This window comes from Oryzias melastigma, linkage group LG2, assembly GCF_002922805.2.
Source record: "Oryzias melastigma strain HK-1 linkage group LG2, ASM292280v2, whole genome shotgun sequence".
Lineage (NCBI taxonomy): Eukaryota > Metazoa > Chordata > Actinopteri > Beloniformes > Adrianichthyidae > Oryzias > Oryzias melastigma.
In genome coordinates this window covers 14,792,696-14,809,040 of record NC_050513.1, presented here as the reverse complement: position 1 = coordinate 14,809,040, position 16,345 = coordinate 14,792,696, and the positions used below count along the sequence as shown (strand labels likewise).

The 16,345-nt window shown below is 36.7% G+C and overlaps 2 protein-coding genes across 3 annotated transcripts in view; both read left to right on the top strand.

Moving 5' to 3' along the window:
• The window catches only part of LOC112156840 (lymphocyte antigen 6D), a 7,406-nt gene extending 1,980 nt beyond the window's left edge, over positions 1-5,426 (top strand). The window contains exons 3-4 of the mRNA XM_024289232.2: positions 2,646-2,768; positions 4,886-5,426. Of these exons, the coding sequence (XP_024145000.1) occupies positions 2,646-2,768; positions 4,886-4,986 (224 nt within the window). The 3' untranslated portion in view covers positions 4,987-5,426. The remainder of the gene's footprint in view (positions 1-2,645; positions 2,769-4,885) is intronic.
• A 147-nt stretch (positions 5,427-5,573) lies between these two features.
• Positions 5,574-13,712, top strand: LOC112156780 (zinc finger protein 84). Of its 2 annotated transcripts, XM_024289137.2 has the most exons (3): positions 5,574-6,669; positions 10,597-11,069; positions 11,109-13,712. In XM_024289137.2, the coding sequence occupies exons 1-3, from the start codon at positions 6,504-6,506 to the stop codon at positions 11,904-11,906; spliced, it is 1,437 nt and encodes a 478-aa protein (XP_024144905.1). In that variant the 5' UTR covers positions 5,574-6,503; the 3' UTR covers positions 11,907-13,712. The 2 variants fall into 2 exon arrangements, with proteins under 2 accessions (XP_024144905.1, XP_024144904.1); XM_024289136.2 differs by having other exon boundaries at positions 10,597-13,712.
• The last annotated feature ends 2,633 nt before the right edge of the window (positions 13,713-16,345 follow it).

The window sequence follows — 16,345 nt, the reverse complement described above, 5'->3', positions numbered from 1 at the left end:
CTTCACAAGTTTGGCGCTCAAGAGGGGAAGGGATGTCAGGAAAATGCTGCTGTGGCATCACCCAGAGTTAACAGCTGACACACGAACCCCTTAAAATGATCCTGGACAAGCCCCCACTTGTGTTAAGTTCCTTTTCAGGGAGAACCGCAAATGTGCAACATAAAGAAACAGAATCAATCTGATGGGGGGGAGTTGGCCACACAGCCATTTGTAATGCTACATTCACACCGAATGCAACTGATGAGGCCGTTCCAGAATGTTGACATTTTTTCTCTGCATCAGGGGTGTCAACCTCAACCTCGCACAAACGGCCAAAACACGGGCCGAACAGGATAAAAAAAATTTTTTACACTCTAAAATGACGTTTTTAAAACTTTAAAACCGTAACTTTTTAACATAATTATGATCTAGATATCTACCATTACATGCACTAGTGTGAATGCTGTTAGATGAATTTGGCGTGGAAGATGCTAGTGCTGATAGCTAAAGATGCTGAAGTTAATAGATAAAAACACTGAAGTTGAAAGCCAGCTAAAATATTAGCTAAATACCAAATTAGCCAAATAAAAAAAAAACTAAACAAAAAAAACTTAGGTTAGCCAAAACAGCCTTCATGTAGCTGAAAAAATAGGTAAATTTAAAAATATTCTAAATTTGAAATATTTTCAAAATATCCTAAAAAAAAAGAAAAAAGTCAAACTGACCAATTCATCTAGCATGTAAATATTAGTCTAACTCTAAAACTGCCTAAAGAAACTTGAAAAGAAAAGCTTAAAATTAACAAAAACAGGTACGTAGCATGAAGCTGAAATATTAGCTAAACTCCAAATAGCCCCCCAAAAAGCTGGAATTAACCAAGACAGCTGACATGAAGCTAAAATATTAGCTAAAATCCTAAACAGCCCAAAAAAACAAACAAAAAAAGCCTCAATTAGCCAAAACAGCTAGCATCAAGCTAAAATCTTAGCTATACTCCAAAATAGCCTAAAAAAAGAAGAAAAAAAACTAAATTAGCCAAAACAGCTAGCGTGTAGCTGACATATTAGCCAAACTTTAGTCTAAAAAAGTAAATGCCGAAATAGTCCAAAACCCTTGCAGAAAAATGTAGAATTTGAGCAGTGTTTAGGTTATTTTTTTGATGTATCCAGCCCCAGATCAACTTCAACTTTGTCACTGATTCTTGAACATAGTTTGCAAGAATCTGCTGACACACGGCTGGTCTGTGGGTTGAGTTTGGCTGTTCTCATCATCCTTCACTTCTGCTTATCTGAGATTTCTGCCACTCCGGGCCTCAACTACAACTGTGCCTGTGGTCTTCTGTTTCCTCACTATGTTCCTCACAGAGGAAACTGACAGCTGAAATATCTGAACTAGCACCTTGTATCCTTCCCCTGAACCAGCGGTTTCCTAAGTCAGTCCTCGAGGACCGGCGTGCTGCTGATTTTCCAGAAATCCCATCTTATCTGCTGCTGATTACCTGGATTAGGTGTGTTTGGTCAATAAGGAGCTTCAGGTTGGTTGGAAAAAATGTAGGATATCGGCCCTCGAGGACCAACTTTGGACACCCCTGCCCTAAACTATGATGTTGAACAGTCTTTGTTTTCAGGTCATTTGATAATTGTTTTGAGACTCCCATGTTGTCACTTGTCAGAGACGATGCAATGAGAACAACCTGCAACTGTCCACCTTAAATACCCTTTCTCATGATCACTTCACTTATATATGTAGGTCAAGGGTCAATGAGCTTACCAAATAAATATTTTGTGCTACAATACTTAGTACTGAAGGTATCAAAATCTAAATAAAATATATAAGGGTGCCCAAATGTATGCATATTTTGTAAGTCATTATTGAACACTTTCCGTAAATCCTACAAACTTTATTTCACTTCTCAAATATTACTATGCTATATGATTTATTTACCTTCAACAACCAATGGTTTATAAAGGAAAATCTTGAAAATGATCAGAGGTGCCCAAACTTTTTTATACATCTCACATCAGAATTGTGTGTGAATGCAGTTTTGTGTGTGCGGAACAAGCGATTCATGCGAAATTTTTAAAGATTTGTGTGTATAGATAGTTTCAAGCTGTTGTAATTTTAAGTTTGGCATGCGCAAATTTTTTTTTTTTATTTCTTAATTTTTGTACTTTTGCACAAACTTTATTGTTTGAGTAACAAATCAAGAGTTACCCACAAATACTATTTTCTCTCCATAATTTGGAACAACCAGAGAAAGCTTAGTCGCCAAAAACTGCTGAGAATTCTCATCATTTCTCAAGAACATGTTTTTGTTAAGTCCTTCTGTCAGACACATAATGTCAGATCCAAGTGTATTCTTAAGCTCTGAAGTGGTTACAGTTTTGAAGCGGCTGCAACTTCTTTCCATTTACTATTTTTTTTAAGCATGAAGTCTTTAAAAACCTGCAGGTTTAAAAGCTGTTGATGTCTTGCCTGGTTATTGTAAACATGAAAGTTTGATCAAGAAGACAAACATGATGCAACACAAACCTTTAAACTGCAGTGGAACCATCAAAGCAGAAAAAGAAAAGAAATAGTGATGGATTAGCCCTGATGGGTTACTTTGCTTGTCTCTCATAGTTCTTTTTACTGTATTTCCTGGATGGTTTTTTTTTGTCCTTCAGGTGAGGCTCTGGAATGTAACTTCTGCTTCTCCACTGGAGGGGAACTGTGCACCCCCACCAGCACGCAGATCTGCTCCAGAAACCAAAATGCCTGTGCTGCCGTCATTTTCCAAGGAGCTCTGAGTGAGTCGTCTACAGAAACTAAACCTAATCTGTCGGCCCTCAATCAGTCTAGAGCTCTAGCTGCGTTTCCGTCACACATATGCGCAAAAGTTTGTTGAAATTCTAGAAATGTTGAAAAAACACATTTTCGCAATGACACTGTTTTCATTAAATCCTAATAATGCAAAAAAAAAAAGCCAACTCGCATTCATCCATTAATTAATTTATTTATTTACACGATAAGTCGTTTAAAAACATGGTGATGGATGTGAACAACACTTTGATTTACACCAGATATATTCAAATTTCCGCCACGGCGCTAGCACTCGTCATCATCTATCAAAAGAGACGTCGGCGTCTTATTCAGGCCACGGAGCAGCGAGCTACGTGGGAGTGGCTACGGATGAAGCAATGGGGGAAAATAGTGGTTTTACAGAGGAGCTGTGGATCTAACTATTCCACTATTCCGTGTGATGCTAAGGGACCTCTTTGTGCTATCCGGATGTTGGTCACATGGCTCGTTTAATTAAAAAAAAAAAGTGTTTTCATTGAAGTTTTGCAAAATATGGCGATTTAAATACGCCTCAAAAAAGAGTTTTTCTAAAATGTCATGTTTCTATTAGGCAAATTTATTATTCCAAATTGCGCAATTTATTATTCAATGGAAATACTGATTAAAGCTCATTAGATGCCTAAAAACATGTGATACAACTTCACATTTATAAGATTGTTACTTTTATAATCAATATAAATGGCAATCATTTTTTTGCATCAATAAAACAATGAGGCTGAATAAGGTTTACATGACTTCCTTTCAAAATAAAAGACATCATGTACCTTACAAGATAATTCCAATAAAGCAAATGTATACATTAACAAAAACATTCTAAACAACACAAGTCAAAAATGGCATTTTCAAGTCTGCTTTGGTGACCTGTCATCCTTTTCCCTATTCAACATGAACATGACCTCATTGTTTTATGATTCAGTAGAAGAATGTAAAAATATATTTGTGTTGCATCTCCCTTCTGGACAGCTTCTGAACATTGTTCTGCAGCCTAATTCCGGGATCACACGCAAAGGTGCTGCGAAACACGCTTAACCTCCGCTTCACATCACTATTTTTCCGCGACCGTAAAAAGGACACTTCTGCTCAGTTGAGGTTATTAGGAGCTTTAGAGCCACAACACTCCGATTGTAGTCGGCCCACTACGTTGATCTGTGTGTGTATGTGTGTTTGTTTTTTGTGTGTTAATTTTCATCTTTACAGTCTTTTAAAAAAAAAAAAAAGAAAACACTGTAGTATCTCATTTGTCAATCACAGCATTTTATTGTGAAAAATTGGTTGTATTTTGAAAATTGACTGCATTTTCTCATGTGTCTTGGTTGAACTTCCTGTCTGAAGTGACGTGGATCCCTCGCGGCTCACTTAAAAAAATAGACCAGATGCCAAAACGATCGCTGAACGTCTGGTGTGAACTACACCATAAGCTAACAAGGGTGCGGAGTGAAAGTAGCCTCCATTCCTTGCTACTACGCAGTATTTCCGTGTGTGGTGTGAACCAGGCGTTGGACAAAAGGTGCTTTAACCTCTTAGGACGTGGAGACAACATATGTGGACATCACATTTTAGGTTACATAGATAGTTCGGTTGAACTGGGACCCTGTGATTACCTGAGTAGAGGGTTAGCTCTATTATTAGCTTAGGTCCTAGAGGTTAAACATTGAAAAAAACAAAACTCAGTAATTTACAGAAAATCGGATTTTCTTTTTACAAAGATTTGCTTAGTATTTGAAAAAAAATTGGGTTTTTGGTAGACCTCTTGATTTAGTGCAATGTGAGGAGGGATGTAAAAAACTTCAAACAGTTTATCTTAGGTTTGATCAACCTCACTTTAATCAAAGTTACCTTTACTCTATACAATTACAATTGTCTTCATCTATTGCCACAATTGGCTCCAGAGCCTCTGCTGCAAACCCCTTGTCTGCAGGTCCACTATAGTTAAGAATAGGATTGATGAAAACTGAACATCTTTTATAACTTTTCCATCTATTGGTCCTCAAAGTTCTTTCTTTGTATCTACACTTTCACACACAGAAGGTGTATTCCTTAATGCCTTCTTGCATTTTCCCCCCAGACCGTTCGTTTCGTCAGTGCATGAACATGGCGGTGTGTCAGGGATACATCTCCACTCCTGGGATTCTGGCTTCATGCTGCAGCACTGACCTCTGTAACTGAGACCGCCATCGGAGCCTGAAGACATTCTGACCTTCCAGCTTCACGCCACTTTGATTCCTCTGAAGAAATTTGTTTTTCTGAAGATGATTTTTTTTTTTTTCTTTTTAAGGTGGTCAAGTCAAATTCAAAATAAAGGCAGAATGATTGCAATTCACAAAGTAACCACTAGGTTTCTTTAGATCATAATCATTTTGACAGTCTTCCCAGCTGAGAAATGTTATAAATTAAAAAATGTGGAGGAAACATTTCCTTATTACATATCCATCCGTTCTCTCAATGCTATTTAACTGATTGAAATACATTTTTTAGAAGTTAAAGTACAATCAAATTGTGAATTAATGTTCTTAATAACTAATCACTAACTTTGATGTTTGTTTGCATGTTCTTTACTTATTTAAGTAAAAATGACTAATAAAGCAGAACACTCTTCTCTAAAACTCCATCGTTGTTCTATTTTTACAATTATTGACATTATTCTGAGTATTAGAATCAAATAATTACTTATAATCATCATTTTGGTCACATTTTTATTTTTTTCTCAATCATTGAAAATATGACACTAAAATCTGAAAGAGAACAAACTAAACTCCACTTTGAGCTTATGAACCAGAAGTCCCGGTAGCGCTGATTTGAGCTGTTGCATTGACTGTATATGAGAGCAGGACTGGGCGAGTGTGATGTCACCCATAGAAAACGTCTTACTTCAAACAAATTGAAGTCAATTTGGTCACTTTTTTTTTGTTTTTCTGATACGGGTGCCGCCATGTTGGAGCCACATGAGGTCAGTAAGCAAAGATTAGTCCAAGTCGATCTGAATTGGGCTCTGGAGAATTTGTCAATTATCAAATAAAGAAGAATGGTTATTCTGACCAATAGAACGACTGCGTATAAGTCATTTATTTCTCTATTGAAGTCTATGGGATGTTTGCTTTTTTTTTGGTGCCGGCAGGTGAACGCGTGGGAGGGTCACTTTGTCCAGTTCTTGTATACAGTCAATGGTAGAAACAGTCTACTCTCATTGTCAGTAGAAGTGAGAAGGGAGACGCCTGCTGGCTATTTTAGTAACTGCATCTGAGTCTCAGAATTGTTGAAAAGGTTTGCATTCCGCCTGTTAAAGTTAAGTAACTTTTTTCTCGTCAGCTTTACTATTTCATATAAAAATATTGCTGTAATTTTAAGCAATTTTAACAAAACAAGCATAATTTTAGTGATTTTTTTAAAGTTCTGTATTAAAGAACTCATTGTCGCGACCCGGAAGTGAAAAGATCGAGGCAGTTAGCAGCGTTAGCTTGTGTTCAGCGCACCGTGGTGTTTACTAGGCCGTTCTCGGGGGTCTTTAAGACAAAAATCAGTATGTGGTTCGATTCCTATCAATCGTGTTTTCCAAAGTGTCGTACATGAGTGAATACGTGTTGAACGTAAAGACAACGTGGCTGTGATTGAGAGACTAGCAGATGATCGGAGCTGCTGGTGTTCAGAGGACGGCGGTGTTTGTGTGAGTTTGAGCTGCAGGAACCATGTCTTCAGAACCTCAGAGAGATTCTGACAGCCAGCAACGTTCTGCTGATGAAGGACTTTTTAGACACCGTGAAGGAACCATCGTCCAGAACGAGCAGGAGCTCTGTCGTCAGCGCAGACTGCTGGATATCGTCAGGAAGCCACAACGTCCGCTTCACGCTATCGGTATGTTCATCTTATTAAAGCCTTTATCTTCCAGAACATTCTAAGTGCACCGATGACTGTTTATGTAGTAGTTTTTCCACTGCCAGCAACCATTTTGAGTCATAAACATTGCTCCAAATCAGCTGCGTTGCCAGATTGGAGTTTTGTATGGAGCTAGAATTAAGACTTTAGTTTAGCACTTGATTTTTTTAAAATAAATATTCCATATGATGTCACCGAAAAGAATAAAAGCAAAGTACATTTCGGAAAACCTTTTGATCCTCAGGTGTTCTCGGCTGGTATCTGCTAACAGGTGGGGGCGTGTTTTGTACCAGTAGTGTAAATTTATATTTTAAAAATGTGCGTATGTCACAAAACATGACTTGCAAGTAGGGCTGGGCAATATGGCAAAAAAAGAAAATCACAATTTTTATTTTTTTATTTTATTTCACAATTTTGATTTTATCGCGATTTCTTTAAAATAAATACAAATTGACAAAGAAATGAATTATAATGATTTTAGTTGAAAGAAGTAAACACATTTTGAACAAATAATTATATTTATAAAAAATTTAATTTCAAATGTATTAAAAGAAAAGAGCTCGGATTCAAAGTCACAGACAGTCAACAAGCTCTTGCCTTCTCGCTCTTGCAGCTTTTCATAGAAGATCGTGATAACACAATCTCTCAAAAATGACACATTGTCAGCTTTGGAGCTCATAAGATGATTTTATATCCTCATATCGCCCACCCCTACTTGCAAGTACAAAACGTAAGCTGCAGGTACAAAACAAAAGTTACATGTACTAAAAGAAAGTCTTAATTCTAGCTCCATAGTTTTGGTTTGGACGTTGCTGGCAAAAGATGCTTTAGGCGGGTGGGCATATATATTTTTTCTTTGGTATTTTTTTAATGGGTTTGGGCTCTGTTCTGTGGTTTTTATTTTCTCATCAAAATGCGTTTCAACCAGGCAGTGTCATACCAGACATCCTCCTCGCCATCATTAGCAACTAATAGAGAAATAAACATTTATCCACTTTACCGGGATTCTAACCATTTAATCTTCATTTTCCTTAAAATTTTTGTTTATTAAGTGTTTTCTGTTTAATTGTAGCGTGGGCTGTGAAGCAGTGCACAGAGCCTATTGTAAGCTGGGTTGATTTTTGCTGCCTTTATTTTATTCAGCATATGGCAATAATTAAGGGTGTAACGGTTCATTCATATCATAATCCCAGACAATTTTTTTCTTACGTTGCTGCAGTTTTCTCCACACCAACACAAACGGCCGTTCATATGGCAGCTGTAAGTTTAACGCTCGCCAAGCAAATGTTGATATATTAATGTGTCTTGGTTAACAGACCACAAAAGATTAATGTGTTTATCTTTAGTTTTGGAAATTCTATGAAAGGTTTTGGAAAAATCATTGCTAATACAGTGTACAAACCCTGTATGAAGAAGCAAAAGGTCATTTGCTTTTTAGATGCATTTAAGTATTTGGGAGTTTTACTGCACCAAATAGTTCTTGAATTAATCTCAGATTTTATTTAATTGACTTTTTGATGTTTTATCAATAGGGTTCTTGAAATATATTTAGATTTACAAGAAAAGTAAGGGTTAAATAAAAGTACTTCCTGTCTGTGAGAGACAGAAATCTTGTTTATTTGTTGGTGACCAAATGCTTATCTTTCAATATAATTTGTAAAATAAATTATTTAAAAATCAGGCAGTGATTTTCAGATTTTTTTTTTGTTCTCACTTTGTCTCATTGTATAGGTATACCTATGATGAAATTTACTGGCCTCTTTCATCTTTTTAACCCTTCCGCTCTCCTGGGCTTGTTTACATTAAAAGTGGGGTCATCTGGACCCCACAAGACAGTACGCTGAACTTTTTTTTTCAATGATTGTTGATCTTTACTGGTGTCCAAAGATGGACAGGAAGTCTTGTCCACCTTTGTCATGGAATGACTAACACCTCAATGTAAGGGTGGGGTCATCTGACCCCATAACAGAGCACAAGGGTTAAGTGGGAGAACTTGCACAATTGGAGTCTAAGTCCTTTTTTGCCCCACTGTATGTCAAAGCATTTAAACCTATAACTGTATTCCTAAATATTTTCTTATTCAACTAACGATGGATCAGGAATAGATTAAAAAAAAAAAAAAAAACGTCTGAAAAAGTGATGCAGCAACTAAAATGGGTTGGCCTACATATCACTGCTCCGCTCCAGTTCTAATGCATCCACTTGCAAACAACTAGATCCATTAACGTTTTTTTTTTATTTTACTTTGGCTCAAAACTGTACGGCTCCAATATTGCTAGCCATTTTTGTTTCTATAACTTCTTCTTCAAAAACGGACACACAACACTTCTCTAATCCTCAGGAATGATCCCACCCTCCAAGATCTTGGTAACCCTTGTGTTATCCTAGGTATGTTGACAATGGGAATGGGGTCATCTGGACTCCACAAGAAAGCGTGCTGAACTTTTTTTAAAAAAATGATTTTTAATCTTCACATAAAATCCTGTCTACCTTCATCCACATTTGCCATGGAAGGGATCACACATCAATGTAAGGCTTAGGTTATCTGGACCCCACAAGGGATTTATTAAACAGTCCAGTCAGAAACTCTGTCAACTCTCTTAAACACTGCTATGTATCACAAGACGGTGGAAGAACCAACTCACTTTCCACTCCTCATCTTTTTCAATGTTTTCCTCACTTCGTCCTTACTTGTCTTAACTCCTTGCTACTTCACAAAAGCTATCTCTTCTCCATCCTTTTTTTCCACTCCTGTAAAGTTCTATTTCCATCTTTCCATCACATTACTGTGACTTGTCAACACATATTTATCCCTGTCATTGATCACAGTAACCTCTTTCCATCTCTGTTTTCTCTGCTTTTCCTGCACAGATGAAAATTGTGTTTTCAGGGTTTGTAATATGTTCTTGTAGCACTTTCCTCATCATGTATGACATCGGGAGCAGCTAAGAACTTGTGGTTGGGAAAAAGCTTGGATTTGAGACCATTGATATATATTCCTGGATAGGCCATCACGTGATCTATGATGCCACAGACATGCAGCATTACTATGCATTGAGTCCTCTTGAGTGAAAAATGGAGGAGGTCCAAATAAGTACGAAAAAAACCCACAAAAGGGGACGCAATGTTTTTCAATCAACTTTAAAAACCTTGGCAACGAAATAATCAAATTTAGAGGAATTATCACGAGATGGTAATTGCATTTTATTATAGAGAAATCGGGCTGGGAAGCGTGAAGTGTGTGCTAAAGTGGGCGCTACCAAGTAGCATCCTAGTTTGGTTCATCGCTTATGTATTTATTTATTTAAATTAATATTTCATGTTTTAAAACAAGCCTGATGTTGTTCCTACATGTTTACATGCGACCAACACAAAAACTGATGCAGATCGCTGCATTGGCCACATTTATTTTAAGTGCGTCCAAGGCTAATGTTGTTGTCGGTCGCACTTATTTTTTAAAAGAATGTGATCATTCATGCGAAATTTTCTAAATTTCTGCTGCCAATGTTGGACTTCTTTCTTGGGTGCGTGGACCGAAGGTAGCCCAGCTAGAATAGGCAGTTATTGCTTTCTGCCCAGTGACATAAACACTGAAGAGAGCATTTGTTAGAGAAGGAGCTGTCAATGCAAAATAATAAAATATGTAGTTTCAATTTTTTATTTAATTGTTGCTTAAGTAATTTTATTTGTATATCTGTTAGTGTGTTTCTTTCTTTCTTTGTGCTGCACTTTTAGGTGTTTTAATAAGAAAAGGGTATTGTTAAATAACTTTCTAAAGTTTAACAGCCAATCATGCCATTAAACATCAACAATCTCCGTCTGTATTGTGGTATAATTAAATATACAACGAAATCAATAATTTTCCAAGGTTTAATTCTTGCCCTACTTCTTGTGTTTGTGTTCCAGGAGTCCTGCCCCAGCCTTATTTGAGTGAAGAGGAGGATCTTTGTAACCAGAAAAGAAAACCCAGTGTGAAACAAGGGGAACCAGAGCTTTCAGAAATTAAAGAGGAACAAGAAGAACCAGAACCCGTAGAGGTTAAAGAGGAACAGGAAGAACCAGAATCTCTTCAGATTAAAGAGGAACCAGATTCCCCACAGATTAAAGAGGAGCAAGATTGGCTCTGCGTCAATCAGGAGGAAGAGCAGCTTGAACTGAAGGAGGAGACTGATGCTTTGACTGAGACTTTTACTTATGAGGATAATGAGTACAGTGAAGCAAATCTATACAGTCAGCATTGCTTTAATATAATTGAATGTCAAGACGAAGAAGAAAGCCAACATGAAGAATCAACATTAACTACAGATGAAGAGACAGACCCACAGAATAGAGATCAGTGGAAGAGAAGGGACAGAAGTCCTGACAAAAATATGGACAGCTATCGCATATCAGAAAGTCAGTTTGACTCTGATGTTGGAAAAAAATCTAAGAAGATAACTTTGGGTAAGAAATGCAAACAATCCCCACAAGGAAAGAAACTTTCCAATAAAGAAACAAGAATTGCGCACAATGTGGCAGGCCACACAAGAACTGAGTCTGATGACAAAGTTTATGTCTGTGAAGGATGCGGTAAAAGTTTTGGTTACTGGTCTCAGTTAAAAATCCACATGAGAACTCACACAAGAGAGAAGCCTTTTTCATGCACAGAATGTGGTAAAAGTTTTATTCAAATGTCTCATCTCAAAACACACATGAAAATTCACACAGGAGAGAAGCCTTTTACTTGTAAAGAATGTGATAGAAGTTTTAGTAATGTATCTATTCTAATAACGCACACGAGAACTCATACAGGAGAAAAGCCCTTTTCTTGTAAAGAATGTGATGCAACATTTAGGCAAAAATATAATCTCAAAAAACACATAAAAACTCACACAGGAGAGAAGCTTTTTTCATGTGAAGAATGTGATGCAGGTTTTTATGAAAAATCTCATCTCAAAAGACACATGTTAATTCATACAGGAGAAAAGCCTTTTTCTTGTGTACAATGTGATGCGAGCTTTAATCGAATATCCCATCTAAAGTTACACATGAGGACTCACACAGGAGAGAAGCCTTTTTCGTGTAAATTTTGTGACAAAGGTTTTAGTCAAATATCTAATCTCAAAAGGCACGAGAGAACTCATACCGGAGAAAAGCCTTTTGCTTGTAACGAATGTGATAAAAGCTTTGGTCAAATATCTCATCTCAAAACACATATGGGAACTCACAAGAAATGAGCTTTTTTCTTGTAAAGAATGTAAAAAATATGATTTCAAATTATATGCTTGGAGAACACAGGGAAATATTGCTGAAAATGAAAAAAGTATAAAAAAAAAAACAAACATAAAATTTATATTGAACTGTTGCACATTTATTTTGATTATTGCAATTTAATTCATTTTTTAAAAAGTTGTTTTAGCCTTGAAATGGTCTGAGTCATAAGAATACAATAGATTCTAAAGCACTTTACTCTGCTGTCTGCTGACAAACTGTGTGGAGATGGTCAGATTTTTTTCAAGAAGGACTTTGCCTTTATCCTTACATTGGAAAATGTACCCAAAACTGTTTCAGTAACCACAATTTTAGTGTATTTGATTGTGGTGAAAATTTGAAACTGATTTATTTATTAGGAACTGTTGTTAGGAGGAAAACAAAAAAAAGTGTGTGTTTTTTTTTTTTGTTTTTTTTATTAAATTATTTTTCTTAAGTACCTGTAAATAGAAATGTATCGTTTTGAATTATAGCAGTTATATATCTTCATCTCTTGAACAGCTTTTACCAGTTTGAAGGTACCATTACCATATTGGATTTTTTAATTTATTTATTTTTCAAAATATATAAATTAAATTAATTAATTTAAATTAATTATTAAAGATTCAAAACATCAACATCTGTTGGTTGATTTTTATTAGTAATGTTTTTATTTATTTATTTTTATATCTAAAGTTGTTTAGTTGACCATTGTGGTCATAGTTTATGCTGAGACTTTGTATATATTGTCTAAGTCTAAAACCTTTCAATGAAAGTGAAAATGTTCATTACATATATTTAATAAAAAACTATATTACGCATATATACACACACAAATATATAACACATCAAAAAGATTTTAATTATTGAGACCTACAATGACATATTTGAACTCAAGATATTCCTGTTTATAAAACAGTGACTCAGGATGCCCATATTAACAAAACTGCATTATGAGATATTGCATCTTGAAATATATATATTGGTATATGGATAGAAATACTTAAACAAAAAAAGAAGAAAAGCAGGGGATTTCCCACTTCAAATTAAACCCCCTACTGCAAGTTGCAGACGGAGCAGCTGCTTTTGCGAGACAGCTGTTGCTCCTCACCGGGAGAGTTTCTGAATTATTTTATAGAAATGTGCACTGATGCTTTTGCAGATCTCTTCAAAACAAACCTATCTCTCATCATCTTCTGTGATGAGATGGAGAACATTTTTTGATGGTAGCTCCTCTCATTTTTAACCATTTTTAACAGGATCCTGACAAAACAGGAGGATAAGTCTGCTGGATTTACACAATGCTATCATGCTATGCTAACAAGCTTTTGCGTGTGTCGCTCATATGTAATTGTGGACTGGTCTAAGGTCGGACAATATTTGCAGTGACCAGTCTGGCAGAAATATAAAACAAAATTAATTTATAGAGCATTCATAAACAAACTGGTATATTACACATAATAATAAATGAATCCACTGTGTATTAGCTCTCTAATTACTTTTCTACCTGATATTGATGCTCAGTGTCAACATCTTGACCATGTTTACATGCTTAATTGCATTGAGTTGATGCCATATGATTGGCTGATTAGAACATTTTCTTAAGCAGTTGGACAGGTTTGCCCAAAATATAGGTGACAGGCTACAGTTTTTTATAAATAATTTTGTTCTATATATATATATTTTTTATTTTGTTCAACCTTGATTTCTGTAATTGTTTAAACAGCATTTGATGTAACACAAGCTTCTTGTGTAACAATGACAATAAAAAGATTTTTGACATTCTGATTTCTGATCTTTATTTCTGACCTTTTTTGATGTGATCTGTTACTGTTTATAAAAAAATGAAGTTTATATTCGTTGAGTCAAATGAGCAAGTAATCACTTTGAGAAGAAATAATTTTCCCAAAAATGTAGCAAACAAGAGGCAGATGGAAAAACAGAGCAATATTTTTATCTTGTGTTCATGTGAATCACCTTTTATTATAGGGATGAAAACTGTTGATGTGTTCTTTTTAGTTTTCATTGTTCTGTCTCAATCCTTACTGTGAACATCCTGGAATGACCCTGAGCAGCATGGCGCCCTAAGCGAAAGGGGATTTTGGGATATCTTATCTCTCATCAGGACAATGATCTAAAGCAAAAAACCTAAAGATTAAAGGAGGGGCTGCATAACAACTCGTCCTTGAGTGGCTCAGGCAAATCCCAGATCTAAAACCAAATGAAACTCAAGCAAATGTACTAGTGCTTAAAGGACTAGTAACGGGCTGGGACAAAGCTAAAATAAGTATCCAGATATATTCCACATGTTCTAATGTATCAAAAATAACAAATAATTACCGTTGACAAACGCAGGTTTTTTTTAAATTTGACAAATTAAACGACAAATCACACTCGTATTTCGCCCTGCTTCAGAAACGGCCCGATTTGGGTCACGTGACGCGTTGACGTCACATGAGTGAGACAGCGCCAGCAGCAGAATGCAGGCGGACCCAGGGTGTCTGCAGATACATGTATGTGTGTGCGCTGCGGCAAAGTTGAACTCTATAAACATCGTTGTTATGGTCCGACGGAGTATTAGGGCCACCAAAAAAAAATAAAAAGTAAAATTATTTATTTTTAAATTCGTAAATTTACGAGATTTACAATCGAAATGAGCCTATTGTGAATGAACACTGTGAGCAGAACCAGACCGACTAAAGTGTGAAAAGCTTCTGATTTCAACAGGTAAACTGAATGTTTAAAACATTGCACATGTTTGGAAGTTTCTTTGTTTGATTTGCAGTTTATTAATCATTGATGGTGGCTTGCGGGATCTCTGCAGATCCGTTGATAAAACCATCGACAGTCGCAGCGGTCCACCAGTCATTTCTTCCTCCGTGAAAGATCAGATCTCATTCATTTCTGTGTGATGCTTTCATCTGAAGAGGAATCGTTTTTGGAATTTTCAGTGTACTTAGCTAACGTGACAGAGTGTTGTCATCCCCTGTTGTTGTTGTGTGTTGAAACGGGACGATTCATGTGGAGAACGGGGCGTACGTACTGTTTACGTTCTCCTTTTTTTCCTGCGCGTGTCAGAGATGTGCAGTAAGGTGGTGAAAGAGCTTCTGGGTACGTGAATAAAGTGATTAAATAAGTGAATAAATACATAAATAGTAATAAAGTGGCGGACGGTCCTGCAAACATGTCTCTAAGCTCTTTATTTTGCATATGAAACTCTGCATTACCGACCCGGATAGTCAGCGTCATTGATGATTTGATTTAGAGTCCCCAAAAGGTTCCGATCTGTAAATAAAGCTTCACGAGATGCTCCACGTCTTCCAGCTTCGAGCATGGCTCTGATAAACGGACAGCTTTCGGTTTCAACGGCATTCTCAGCGTCACTGTCAGTGTCATTGCCAGATTGTGAGCTCCTACTTTCCGCGCTGCCGGCTCAAATTGATAGGGCTTTACAGTCCTCAAACCACAAACACCCGGCGCCTCTGAATCAGAATCACTTTCAGAACAAATGTTTCCACAATCTGAGTCTGAAGACAGAATTGTGGACCTGGAAATATCGCTGCTATCGCTAGCTCCGTCACGCAAAGGAGAAGCCATCTTGCTATGTTGACCCTTCTGACGTCACACGCACCACGTGACCAAAACGGAGCTTTTTACCCAGAAGAGACAGGTTTGGCCTTAAAAATGCCGTTTTATTTCAATATTTCTTGCTCAAAATACGCCAAAACATTTGGAAATGGTAAATAAATATAAGGCGAAATACAGTTAACACCGAAAATGACCCACAACCCCATTACTAACCCTTTAATTAAGTCTAAGAGATACTGCAAAAAGGAATGAGCAAAAGTGCCAAAAGATTCATGTACCAAGCTTGTAGCATCAAATTCAAAATTACTTGAGGCTCCAACTTCTATTAAAGGTGCATCAACAAAGTATTGAAGAAAGGTTGTGAATAATTATGTACATGTGACATCTCAGGTGTAACATTAAAAATAATGTTCAAAAAATCAGAGGTGGGGACTCGAGTCACATGACTTGGACTCGAGTCAGACTCGAGTCATGAATTTGATGACTTTAGACTCGACTTGGACTTTCCTACCTCTGACTCGTGACTTGACTCGGACTTTGATATACATAACTTGTGACTTGACTCGGACTTTAGCCCTCTGACTCGGAAAGACTTGCTATTTTTCCCCTAAATCCACGGATTATAAAGTATATTATAAAGTATATCGAGAAAAAGCCGCGCGCCGCGGTCCTCTGTCCGCGTATGTGTACATTCGTGTTTGCCCAACATCCAATCAAATTAGAGCCACTTTTGATTGATGTGATAGCCCGACCAATCAAATTGCAGAAAAACAAAGCCCCGCCTCCCCTTTAAAACCGCGATTTCCTGCCGGTGTTTTTAGTTCTAGCATAAAAGTTT

Excerpts from the sequence above, each read along its gene's own strand:
- LOC112156780 (XM_024289136.2), top strand. The coding sequence starts at position 6,504 with ATGTCTTCAGAACCTCAGAGAGATTCTGACAGCCAGCAACGTTCTGCT. Across the intron at positions 6,670-10,596 it reads ACGTCCGCTTCACGCTATCG|GAGTCCTGCCCCAGCCTTAT; the intron begins GTATGTTCATCT and ends TTTGTGTTCCAG.